The 13220-nt window shown below is 38.8% G+C and overlaps 1 protein-coding gene across 4 annotated transcripts in view; it reads right to left on the bottom strand.

Moving 5' to 3' along the window:
* The window catches only part of TRPS1 (transcriptional repressor GATA binding 1), a 249484-nt gene that overhangs the window by 185736 nt on the left and 50528 nt on the right, over positions 1 to 13220 (bottom strand). For all 4 annotated transcript variants that reach the window (XM_074943924.1, XM_074943927.1, XM_074943926.1 and 1 more), the window contains one exon: positions 215 to 1344. In XM_074943924.1, coding sequence (XP_074800025.1) covers positions 215 to 1344 — 1130 coding nt within the window. The remainder of the gene's footprint in view (positions 1 to 214; positions 1345 to 13220) is intronic.

Here is a 13220-nt window from a genome sequence, read left to right as displayed (position 1 = left end):
GAATAACTCCATTGACTTACCTGGAGTTTGACCAAAGTAAATGTGAGTTGGATTTGCCACTATGTAAACAGATATAGAGATACACCTATATGTATTCCCCTTTTGATCTAATTTCAAGTTTCTTCAGTATACTAGGATCCCTGACATTTCATAGAAGTGTTCAGGGTTTGTTTGTTTTGTGTGTTACTATATGTAATTTTAAAATTCACTGTACCTGTAGTGTCGAGAAATCTCTTCTTCCACCTGGGTAATAAAGTCACATTTGGTACATGAGTGTTCTTTGTTCTCTTTGAGAGTCAGTGGCCCATCCATCCCTTGAAGGGTATTTGCTTCTTGTTTGACATCAGATGTCTGGGCTTCATGTGCGTTCTCGTAATGAAGCAGGAGAATATCTACATCAGGAGTGGAGAATGAGCATTGATCGCACTGGTGTTTGACTCTAGAGCTTCCTGTCACCCCAGGAGACAAGTGCAAGAGCAAGAGAGCACAGTGGGAACAATTACTTTTTCTGCAAGCAAACGGATAAGTAATATCTCCAAGGTGCTTTTCTGGGCTGCAGAGGCCCCGAGGACAGAACTGACAGTGTTTAATGGTACATTTGTGAATGTTGTGTAGCTGCTGATAATGGCGGAGAAGTGGGCCCACCACTATTACTTCTGGGCCATGGCTCTTTGAGTACCTAAAGTCACAGAACTGACAGTTGTAGCTTGTCACAACGTTATCCTCTGCTCCTTTGCTAGAGAAGTCTTTCTTTTTTGCCATACTAGAGCCCTTTTCTGTCTTTGTTACTAGCTCCCCATCTGCATTTTTGGCTAGGTCATTCTGATTAATGACAGATCCCCTAGAAAGTTTATCATTTAGATCTGGATGAAGGCTTCCTGATTGATTTCCCCCATGCTGTTTGCTGTAATGTTCTAATAGTTTGAGAGAGCTGAATGATTCACAGCTGAAACTGCAAAATTTACACCAGTAGTAACTGGTGGCATCTGTATCATTTTGTCGAGAAGAATCTATGGGTTTGATAGGCACCGAGTATCCAACTGGTGTGTTGTCTCCTGCTTTTACGGTGATTTTGTCCTGCCACTTCCCCAAGTCTCCAGAATCACATGATCGAAGAGTAGGACTGGATTTATTGGAGTTTTTCTCGGAAGGTTTCCCAGATTCAGAGGAGGGAAGGACGGCTTTCATTTTGTTCGGGTGAGTCTGTAAGAAGTGTTGCTCTAGTTCATTTGATGAGTTGCCCATGTAGGTGAAGTTGCAGAATTTGCAGCGGAAGTACTTGGTGTTGCCTTGGCAATCTGGAGTTTTCCGTCCAATGCCGATAAAGGTTCCACCTAAAGTAACCTATGAAAAAAGAATGAGATAATTTTAGCTATACTGAAGAATTATTCAAAAACCAAATGGGAAAAAAAGGAATCATACAAAAATTTAAGGATAAATTTTAATAAGACCTACATCACCAATGTCTCATTTGTAACAACTATGTCATAAAATAGTAATAAAACCCTTCACTTCTGCAGCACTTTACATTTGAAGATCTCAACGTGCTTTACAAAGTTGAATAAATATTGTGCCCATTTTTCAGTTGTGGAAATGGAGGCACGCATACGTGAAAGACACTTGCCCAGTTTCATAGAGCTGGACCTGGATATCTCTTGGCTCAATTCCTATGTATCTTCTGTACTTATATGGCCACCATTATTGTTGCATTTGTGCACATTACAATCTTTAACTCACAACATCCATTTTAGGAAGGGAAGTACTATTATCTCCATTCTACAGATGGAGAATTGAGGCGCAAAGAGGCTAAGTGATTCACGCAACATTACACAGGAAGTCTGTGGCAGAGTTGGGACATGAACCCAGCTCTCTAAAGTACCAGGTTATTACCACTGTACCATCCATCCTTCACTGCTCTAAAGTAAAAGCGGCAAAGAGTCCTGTGGCACCTTATAGACTAAAAGACATATTGGAGCATAAGCTTTCGTGGGTGAATACCCACTTTGTCAGCTCTAAAGTACTACCCCATCTTCCTCTTTAAAATCAAGCTAATATAGATATCCCTCAACAGGAGACTTTTGCGAGCGTTTTAGCTGAGTGTGGAATACAGGATCAGGCCCCAAGTCTTGATCTGCCAATATGACAAAGAATTTGGAGTGGAAGTCAGTATTACAACACAAGGAGTACTACAGTTTTATGAATCTGAATGCACAAAAATGAAATTTGAAAACCGAATTCAGTTGACTGTGCCTGATTACATCCACTCCTTCATATAAAGAGCATTCTTACAACAGCATCCAGTATCCGCTGAGACTCTTTTTTAGAAATATGGGGGTTGCTGTCTGAACTGAAAGGCAATTTTCTCAAAGATTACTCAGTGCAGACATTCTCCAAGGAAATCTTCTGTTCTTTTCCTATTAAGAGCTCTAACTCAGTAAAATAAGGATGGAAAAATTACTGTAGAAAAATGGCATGTGGCAAAGAAAGAAACTTACTACACCCAAAATCATGACATCACTAATTTAAAAAAAAAAAAAGGAGGTCTACTTAACTGTTCTCATGATCTATGAGCACATGGATTGCAGGAAGGAAGGAAGCAAGGCTTCCAGGCTTATGTTATTAAAATCTCTGTTCTCATAGCAGGCAGTCCTGCCCTTCCCATGAGTGCACCACACCTGCCTTGTGACATCATAGAGAGATTTGCTGCTCCTGTACAACTGGTTTGATGGCCAAAAAAGGAACCGAGGAGGGAAGGGGAAAAAGTCTCTCATGACAAAAATCTCACCACAGCTTTACTTCTTTTCCTGAATTATAACAATTACACAATATTCAGCAACCAATTACCTTTTACACCCACCCACCCTTCACCCAGTTCACTCCAAATAAGCAGAGATGTCGTGGAAGCTTCCATGCGGCAGTGCCATGCCTTGGATTTTTCTGTGTGAGAAGGGCTTTAACAAGGGCGTATAACGTTTCGACACACTCCATGCAGGGTCAGATTTTCATTCCCCCAACTCTTAAGTGAATTACTGCTTTTCTCTGGGATTCAGTTGTAATGCATTAGGCAAATGGTGTAATTATATTTTTCTTCCCCTCTTCAACAGCTGTGCCACAGAGCAAGCATGTGATCACTGCTCATTCAGAATCACACCATACGGAAAGACTCAGACATACAAAGAGCACGACATGTAAACATTTTAAAATGCATATAATATAAATGCCTTTTAGCCATTTAGCTTGGCGTATAAGATGCTATGCCTTGTATGCCATCAGCACTAAATACATATAGTGAGTCAATAGGTTGCTAAATCATGGTATAAAGATGCTTTTCAGCCTCTGATTCTTGTTTTAAAGAAACATGATTCCAATGAGCTGGTTAAAACTTTTTTCTGATAAGCTGAAATGAAATCTGTGTGTGTCTGGCAAAGATATTTAAATAGATAACCACGAGATCGAAAGGCCATGGTATAACCAGGATTTAACATTACTATGGGGCTTAAGAGTCCCAATTTCAGGCTAAGAGTTTGGCTCTGAGGAGTTCTTTGGGAGGGAGCAGTTTTGGGGGACTGACTACTGCAGAGGGTCGTTGGTTCCTATTGCTAAAAACAGGATAGCAAAAAATGGAGGCAAAACATGCTGGGCCTGATCCACTGAAGTCCGTGGGAACTGCAGCTACTCCACAGGATTTGGTTCATTAGGTCTTCATCCATCACGTTATTTCAAATGTTCAAAGTTTTGCTGATGTTCAGTGAAACATCTCTGCCTTTAATGTAAAGGGGCATTGAAGGAATTAAGGAAAACAGAAAATAACAGCCACTCCGTGTGTGATTAACTCAGTTGCAAGGAGATCTGTTTTTTCATTCAGTGTTTGTTTATTTTGCTCTTGCACTGAACAACCAGCCAAAATACTTTACCTTAAGTGGCTTTTATGAGTAAATACATCCATTATTCTTATGAGTCCATCTAGAGAGCCTACAGACAACAAGTCCATCTTTGCAGGGCAGGCGCTCTTTGGACATCAGTTAGGAAGCAGGAATGAGAATAAGCCCAACTGATGCTTGCTGCTAATTACATTGGAATGTACATTGGAAAAACATATTAATCATATCAGTATTTTACCCAACAGAGTAGCTGTAAATGAATATATTTTTGTAACTTTTCCTAATCCTGATGAATGCCCTACATAGCAAGTTCAGTATCCCATGCTAACCTCCTTCTCTGCAACGCAAGGATAAAAGAGAATTAAGAATTTATAATATATCTTGTGCTTACTAGTTGCAATAGAGGGGAAAAAAATCTTTAAAACACTGGAATGTAACTGATTACGGATTGTTGGACCGGCATTTCACTGAGTACCCTACCACAATTTAAAATAATGGATTCCATTAGCAGAGGGTGTACGTGAAAGGTAACATAAGGTCATCTTAATGTTATTACACCCAAAAGTAATTTTTCAAGCGCAGAAAACCTATTTAAAGCCTCCACTAGTGTCATCAGGTAAAGGAACAAGGAAACTAGCTTCCATGTAGCAAGGCTAGCAGAAGCACTTGAAGGAAAGTAGTAATGATATAAACTAAAACTGCCTCAGCTTTCAGCCAGCCAAATTTGGATGAAGCCTATCCCATTTGCCAAAGTGTTTGGATTCGTGTATTCTACTCAAGTCTTGGCTTGACTTTCAGATTTCTCAGTTACATATCATATCTCTATGTAAGGACAGCAAATTCTCTCTCTGTGTGTGTGTATATATATATACATATATATATATATATATATATATGTATATATACACACACACATACATATATTTTCCTCTTGCTCTCTTTCCTTTTCCAGGGAGAATGGAATAAAGGGGAGAGAGAGAGAGAAGGGGGGAGGGGGAGCGAAAGAAGACATACTCCATCCACATTTCTCTGAAATTTCCAAGGTGATGGCTAGCTTCAGGTACTTACTCCAACAGTTCATTCCCATTCCCATTCCCCTCACATCCTCTGTGTTTTACTTTCTAACCCATGCGTTCCCTGCCAGCAGAAAAATCACAAGAAAGAGGACAAAGCAACACTAAAAAGCTGCAGTTCTAATAGAGCTGTGGAGTCCAACTTTACTCTTCCCACAAGCAGGAGTGCAGAGTGAGCAGGGCTGGGGTTAAAAAAACATCCTCAAACCTATGGCTCCCAGGCAGATACACAGAGGGATGACTCACATTCAGCATTCTCCTCCTGTAGCAGGCCCTCCTTAGGATGGAAAAATAGTTTAGTGACTAGAGCAGTGGACTTGAACTCAGGAGTCCAGGTCCTATTCCCACCTCAGCCACAGATTTCAATGGAAGTTACAAGCCTAAATACCTTTGAGGATCTCAGCCTGTTATGGATTAAACTGAAATAAATCCCATTAGTAACGATCACTCATCTAAAGCATCTAAAAATCCAAACTCTTTTTAGTTAATAGTTTAATTCATTCATGAACGTCAACAATTATCAGTAGAGTTCAGTCTTAAATAACTGGCCATGCTAACAGGCTATGACCAAAATCACCATAAGGATTCAGTTCATCTCTTCAGTAGAATTAAATTTGTGCTTCTTTTCCATTATTGTTAAAAACAGCCAGAAAATATAAAAGAACCTGATAAGAGGAAGTTTGATTTTGTAAAATGTCAGTATTTCTTACATATGGTGTTGTAGCAGCGTTGGTCCCAGGATATTAGAGAGACAACTTAAGTCATGTTAGATCTTGAAGGATTGAGGCTACCCAAACGAAAGAGTGGAGAATGCACTTAAAACTGTTCTAGATTGTAACCGGGTATACGAAACACTGGAGAAACAAGGTGTGTGAAGTAATATATTTTATTGGACCAACTGCGGTTGGTAAACAAGACAAGTTTCAGAGCTCTGTGTAAGCATGAAAGTTTGTCTGTCTATCTCACCAACAGAAGGTGGCCCAATAAAAGATATTACCTCGCCCATCTTGTTTCTCCAGTGTTCCTTACAGATGATTACTACTTAGAACAGTTTCAAGCGCATTCTTCACTCTTTTGGGTACTCTCAATCCTTCAAGATCTAACTTCCATAGCAGCTACAAGCCTCTGTGTACATTTAGTATACAAAATGTATTAAAGGCCTTCTGGGGTTTTCCAATATAAAATGTATTCCTAGGTAGTTTTTAAGTAACTAAGGTGTTTATATAGCCTCAACCATTTTGTCATTAGATGTGCAAAACATCTGTATCTTTATTTTGCTCTTACACATCATTATGAAGATAATTCATTAGAGCATTTACTGGGTGTTCTATAGAACATCTCCTGTAGCTGGGGGAAGGTTTTTGCCTTGTTTTTACTGTACATTCTTTTGTACAACTGGGCCACCCTTCTTTCATGTTCTGGTGTTTTAGAATTTTTAACTCCCCATTAGTCTAATAATTACAGCAAGGGAGCGGGCATCAGAACTCCTGGATTCTAGTCTTGGCTTTGCAACCTTAGCTAAGTCACTTAATCACTTTGTGGCTCAGATTCCCCATCTGAAAGATGGGCAGTGTTTGGAGATTTCATGTTTTTAATATGCTTAGATCAAGTTGAAAAGCACTTTACAAAGGCAATTTATTTATAAAACATTTCTGGTAGATATTTGAATGTATGTTGCCTTTATTTAAGTCTCTAACTCTTGATAATGTCATGACCTATTTAGCGTTTTAGAGGGTTGGTTGGGGTTTTATTTTGTTTGTTTGTGTTTCATTTTTTAATTATTATAGGATGCATGCACCCCTTGTTTCTTTTTTATGGAACAGTATAAAGATTTTTTCGGTGCTTTTAAATCTAAGAGGGTGTTTTTATTTGATTTTGCTGACCCAGAATACTCTCCCTCACAACTTTACTTGCTTTTCTCGTTTCCAAAGCCAATCCTGAATTCATTATTATGGCAAATGGCTTAGACTATTTTTCTGATTTAACAGAACAGCAGTCTACCAAGGAATCCATAGTATCTGCCAGTTACTCTCTTTATCTATTTTAGAAAGCAAATTCTACCTGTAGGAACTAATGTCCTACATGCACATAACACTCAAGGGTTGATAGTGTAAATTCAGCCTCTGCACCCATGAAATCCTTGGGTTCTGGTGTGATTGTTGATTAGGGTGTACATGGTCATGGTGATTTCTCAAAAACTGACCTTTGCCTACTTGCAACTGGACCAGGCAACGAAGTTGGAGCATCAGATGTAAATCAGTCTTCATTTCTGATTACCTGGGCCACATTTCAGTCACTAACGAGGAGGTGAAAGGCTGTAGATCCCTTACCAATCCCCTGTACTATCCAGTTTTCCATTTGCCAATTACTCTTAATCTTCTAATCCTAAAATATTTTCTAATGCTCCTGTTTATCCAGTTGCTTTGTGCAATATAGAATCCAGAACATTTTAACAAACCCACACTTATGAAGTTCTTCGTGTCATGCAGGCCAGGACAGATTCTTGGCTTTAATGCTTGTTTCTATAAAACCACCCTACCAGTTCCTTAAACTCTGAGAGGAAGAACTACCTCTCACAACATGGGAGAATCTTTAGGGTATATCTACCCTTTGAATTATGCACTAAAATGGTATTAATGCCTGTGCAGGAAGAACAGAGTTGTGTTAGCGATGCGAAGAGCCAGTGCAGTCCCCAAGCTTTCTGTGTTATCTGCATCTCTTAAGCAAGCAAGCAAGCACCTATGGGGGTCACAGTCACTTGAAATAAGCATGCTCTTCTCAGGATTGATTCCATTCCCATTAAAGTCAGTGGGAGATTTGGCATGGACTTTAAAAGGTAGTAAGATCAGGCCTTTTTTTTTTTTAAACAAAAGTCTGACAGAACCACAATAGTTTTTAATTTAAGGCCATCAAGCCAGGCTCTGTTAAAACAATGGGAGCCAGTGACACTCAGAAACTCTTAGAACCAGGAACTTGGTTTGCATTTAAAGTACTGTACAACAATACTTAACACCAGAGAAAATATAACATACCATGCCATTCCTCATACCCTTAAAATATATTTTAAATTATGGGACAGATTTTTGGCCGCTGTAAGTTAACATAGCCCCATTAACATCAATGCAGCTACACTGATTTACACCAGTGAAGGATCTGGCCCCATAATTTTAGAAAACTTTATTTTCTGTGCTTTTCTTCTTTTTTTTGTTGTGTTTTTGTTTTTGTCCTTTCAGCTTGTATCTAAGCATCTCCTTTATTTTTATTACTTTTACCAGCTCTCTTCATCAACAGACATAATATACCACTGGCGATCACTAGTATAAAGACTAAGATACAAGCAATACATTAAAAAAGGAGAGACGGTAACAGAGCCTGTCTCAGAACACTGAAAATGGAACTCCAATCTATAGCACTTTTGTACGACTGTAGCAATAACCTTTGTTTGAACTAAAAATGCTGATCTAAATATCTGTTCTGCAGCTGGTGTAATTTGTCCTCAAATGCTTTGATTGAGACAAAGACTGAGGGGATCATAAAGATATCAGTTTAGACTGCATCTTACTTTGGGGCACAATGTCTCAAGGTCTGGCAGTTCTGGAACGTATAGCTATTTCAGATACAAATAATCATTTTTAGAATTTACTATCTTAAGCACTATATATTTAGAAAGCTCTCAGTAGATAGGCTAGTAAATGCAGAGATTCCATTTGAGCTAACACTGGGTATGTGTTTTGAAGATGCAAACATTCTGAACCAGACTGCAAGACCTTAACTCGTATGAGTGAGCACTCACAAGAGTAGTCCAATTGACTTCAACGGGTCTATTTGTGTAGATAAAAAAAAATTTTCCTATTGATTCACAATTAATATTACCCTATGTCAATGTTACCAAGTACTTATTTATATGCACAAATACAATATTTTGTATTAAATCTCAAGAAAATAACTAATATGTCATTTGTTCTATTCATGGTGATGGGCCATCCTTAATTTTTTGAAAACCTAATGTCATGACTGTTGGAAACTAAATACAGAGGAAATCCGGATTCCCAGATAATATGCACAGTAAGTAGACATATCAGACTGCTGCTCCACTTCAGCCTACTGTTCATTTGGACTCAATCTAGACTTACTCTGACTCTCATGGAATAAATCAAATTACTGAGATGCAATGAGAGATATGGGGTGACAGCCAGACCCCGACAAAAAGAATTCTAATAGAGGACACTAGGGAAGAAAAAGAAAGGCCACTGGTTTCTATAGCAACTATGGAGAACAGTAGATTCATCAGAGCCAACCTGTGTTGTGTTCTGGACATATCCTTGAGGTGTTCAGTGCACCCAGATCCAATTAGAGCACATTATTGTGTCATGCCATTCAGTTGTCAGAGAAAGACCCCAACCCCACAAGTTCCTTGTGGTGAGATCTCTGGCACCTGTGTAAAGTGCCATTTGCATCAACAGATTTCCCACATGATTGCTGGGACCATCTGCACAGAACTCATTGCACTATCGGGCCAAAAGTGACTATTTTCAGATCTAACCTATGTGCAATATTTTTAGGAAAACCTAATCTTTCAAATGGGAGAAACAAAAGTATCAGTTTGGCCATTCACAGGAAACTGGATCAGTTCAACTGATACCATAGGGCTACCAAGATGCACAGTAGCGAAACAGGAGCTCACAAAGTGAAAAGAAATGAAGAAGCTAATGAGTGCACAAAGAACTCTGATCCAGCTGGAAGCTAAGATTTCACAGTCAACAATCAAATATTAGAATTGTGGGGGGATATCCAAAGGCGATAATGTATATGAGTTTGTACAGAATTTGCTCCTGGAAACAGCATACCAGGACACACTCATGCACAGCAATTCTTAACCAGACCAATGAACAAAGTACCACTTCCATATTTTAGGGCCTGGTTTTGAAATAACTGAGCTAAATGCCAATAAACCCTAGAAAATCAAATTTAGATCAGTTTCTCTAAACACAAGAGAATGTTAAAATCCAGTTAAATGAAAGTTTTCATTAACTGATGTCAACAAGCAACATAAAATTAGTGATTTTACGGGTAGCTCACCTAATGAGCAAGATGAACTTGAAAAGGGGTCAGTTAAGCAATGTATTCTGCTCATCATTCACATCCACAAAAATGCAGGAGCTTTAATCGTTATTATTTACTCTTTAAATGCTAATAACAAATATCAGAATCTGAAGGCAGATTCCTCTTGAAAGTGGACTATGCTGCTAACACAAGTGTGATCACTGTAGTTATTTACGTCTCCAGTATAGATTCTGAACACATTTGTAGAGATTCCTTTGTGAAAACTGCCAAAGCTACTAGTGGAAGCCATAATGATCAGGAGGGATGTCAGCTACATTTATATCCCCACAAACTGATCAAGCCCTCTTGCTCTTAACTCCACAGCTCCCCACCTAATCCGTATATTAATGACATTTAAGAGTGGAGAATAGAATAGAAGCGATTATTAATAATAGAACTACTGGTTCCTACTGGATTGAATCCTAGTTACGACAGCACTGACTTAATCCCCAATCACACTGCATACCTTTAATGTGAGAAACAGGTCTGCTCCCAGCCTCTGATTAGTCTGTAGGATGGTCACACAACAGAATGCTTCGTCTGGATGCATTAGATAACAATTAGGGAACACTTTCAACAGCTTCTTATTAACCAATGAAACTTGCCTCCTCAGTCAGAGCTGTGTTTAGTGGTAATATCCACACGGAAAAAAAAAACTAAACAGACTAAAGCTGGATAAGTTCCCCACAAGTTTGCAGAGCTACAGAACTGTCATAAATATAAAGGGAAGGGTAAACACCTTTAAAATCCCTCCTGGCCAGAGGAAAAACCCTTTCACCTGTAAAGGGTTAAGAAGCTAGGATAACCTCACTGGCACCTGACCAAAATGACCAATGAGGAGACAAGATACTTTCAAAGCTGGAGGGGGGAAAACAAAGGTTCTCTCAGTCTGTGTGATGCTTTTGCCGGGAACAGAACAGGAATGGAGTCTTAGAACTTAGTAAGTAATCTAGCTAGATATGCGTTAGATTCTGTTTTGTTTAAATGGCTGATAAAATAGCTGTGCTGAATGGAATGGATATTCCTGTTTTTGTCGTCTTTTTGTAACTTAAGGTTTTGCCTAGAGGGATTCTCTATGTTTTGAATCGAATTACCCTGTAAGGTATTTACCATCCTGATTTTACAGAGGTGATTCTTTTACTTTTTCTGCTATTAAAATTCTTCTTTTAAGAACCTGATTGCTTTTTCATTGTTCTTAAGATCCATGGGTTTGGGTGTGTGTTTACCTATGCAAATTGGTGAGGATTTTTATCAAACCTTCCCCAGGAAAGGGGGTGTAGGGTTTGGGGAGGATTTTGGCAGGAAAGACGTTTCCAAGCGGGCTTTTTCCCGGTTATATATCTGTCAGACGCTTGGTGGTGGCAGCAATAAAGTCCAAGGGAAAAAGGAAAATAGTTTCTACCTTGGGAAGTTTTAACCTAAGCTGGTAAAAATAAGCTTAGGAGGTTTTCATGCAGGTCCCCACGTCTGTACCCTAGAGTTCAGAGTGGGGAAGGAATCTTGACAAATACAAAATGGCTACCAAGACTAGTGGAGATTAGCAAAATTAGAGGAGAAATTAATTAAATGGAAATCAGCAAAACTGAGCACTCCATTTATCTCATGGGAAGATATCACTCTGATAACCGCATAAAGCTGATGAGGCACTTGTCTGGCAAAACAGCAATGTGCTAACAAATGTTTTCTAAAATCCATATTGTATTCATCTCCCAGAAACTGCTCAACAGAATGTACCCAATCCTATAAAACTAGATATATCTCAATGAACTAAAGAAAAAGGGGGGGGAGGGACAAAGCATGTAAAAATTGCCTCCCCAAATTACATCTCATCTCTAAAGAAGCCAAAGATATCCCCTCTTCATTAAATATTCTAGACAAGTCAAAGCCTACACAGCAGTAAGACCACAAGGTTCTGTGGTCTGAATTATGTACATCCTTACTTCACAAAATCACTGTGTTTTACAAGAAATAATAAAGGAGTTTGTGTACCTGGACTTGAAGCCATATGTGCACCTGTATTTTGGGGATGAAAGTAGGATAACAAAAACATATTTCTAAAAGGTTGCACAGAGGCAGGTGTTGCTCGTGTGATACGTTTCAAAACAGACTTGATTTTTTTTTCCCCCACAAGCCCTTGCAAACGGACCTAGTCCTTATCAGTCTAAAAACTGATACTGGATTTTTCTCTATTCTCTTTCCTTTTTCTATGGTGCGTGTTGGGGGGGAGGGGATGTTTGTTTTTTGTTTACTGTTTTTTCTAAACAGGCCTTATATACACAGAGTCCAAGAGTCAGTAGCAACCCCCACTGGTGAAACTTTCATATAGCACAAAACCTGACTAATTACCATGAGACAGATTAAATATGTGAGGCTGTGCTAATACCCACCCTCTAGCTTCTGTACCCATCTTCCTTGCCTAAAATATCATAAATCCCTAACTACCTCCATCCTAACAACAACAGAACAGTTTGTTAAGTGCAGTTGCATCAATAAATCAGCCCTTAATCCCATTCCACGAGCATTTCAAATTAATTTTGATTACAGAGGGGTTTGTTGTTTTTTCCTCAGACCATATCAGAATTTTAAGCAGATTGTTTTGATGAACCACTACTATTCATATGCAGTTCCTCTTTCTTAGAATGTAGGAGTCTTTGACTGACAACCAATTTCTAATAAAACGGCATTCAAGCTCTAATTAATACAATTCCATGCTCTTGTATTAGACTTCAACATTTTCCCAAGCCCCTGTGAAACAGACATGGTAGCAACACAAACGTGTGGGTGCAAAGGGGAATTTCAGATGTCCTTTTAGTATGTTTATGAATGTAGCAAAGCTGTTCAGAATTGTGAAGCATGAAAATATTAATCAGTTACATATCTTCTGACATGTTCTGCATCAACATCTGGTGTATGTGCAAGTGATGAAGTACAGTATTTGGCACAGAGGCTTATTTAATCTTCTCTTCCCAAATTGGGCAGAGAAAATCAGCACTCTTTAAAAAGTTAAGTTTCCAGATCCAATTGTTCCTTTAAAATCAGCAGCATTGTATAGGCTGTCTGTTCTATTTTAGAACATGTTTCTGGTCTGAGAAAAGACTGATCTTAACTGATTATCTATGTGCTGTTTCCTAACGCTTTTTGTCTTTCCTGCAGTATCTTACGA

Source organism: Natator depressus, chromosome 2 (assembly GCF_965152275.1).
Source record: "Natator depressus isolate rNatDep1 chromosome 2, rNatDep2.hap1, whole genome shotgun sequence".
NCBI lineage: Eukaryota > Metazoa > Chordata > Testudines > Cheloniidae > Natator > Natator depressus.
Note: the sequence above shows the minus strand (reverse complement) of the source record. Positions and strands in the feature narration are given on the sequence as shown.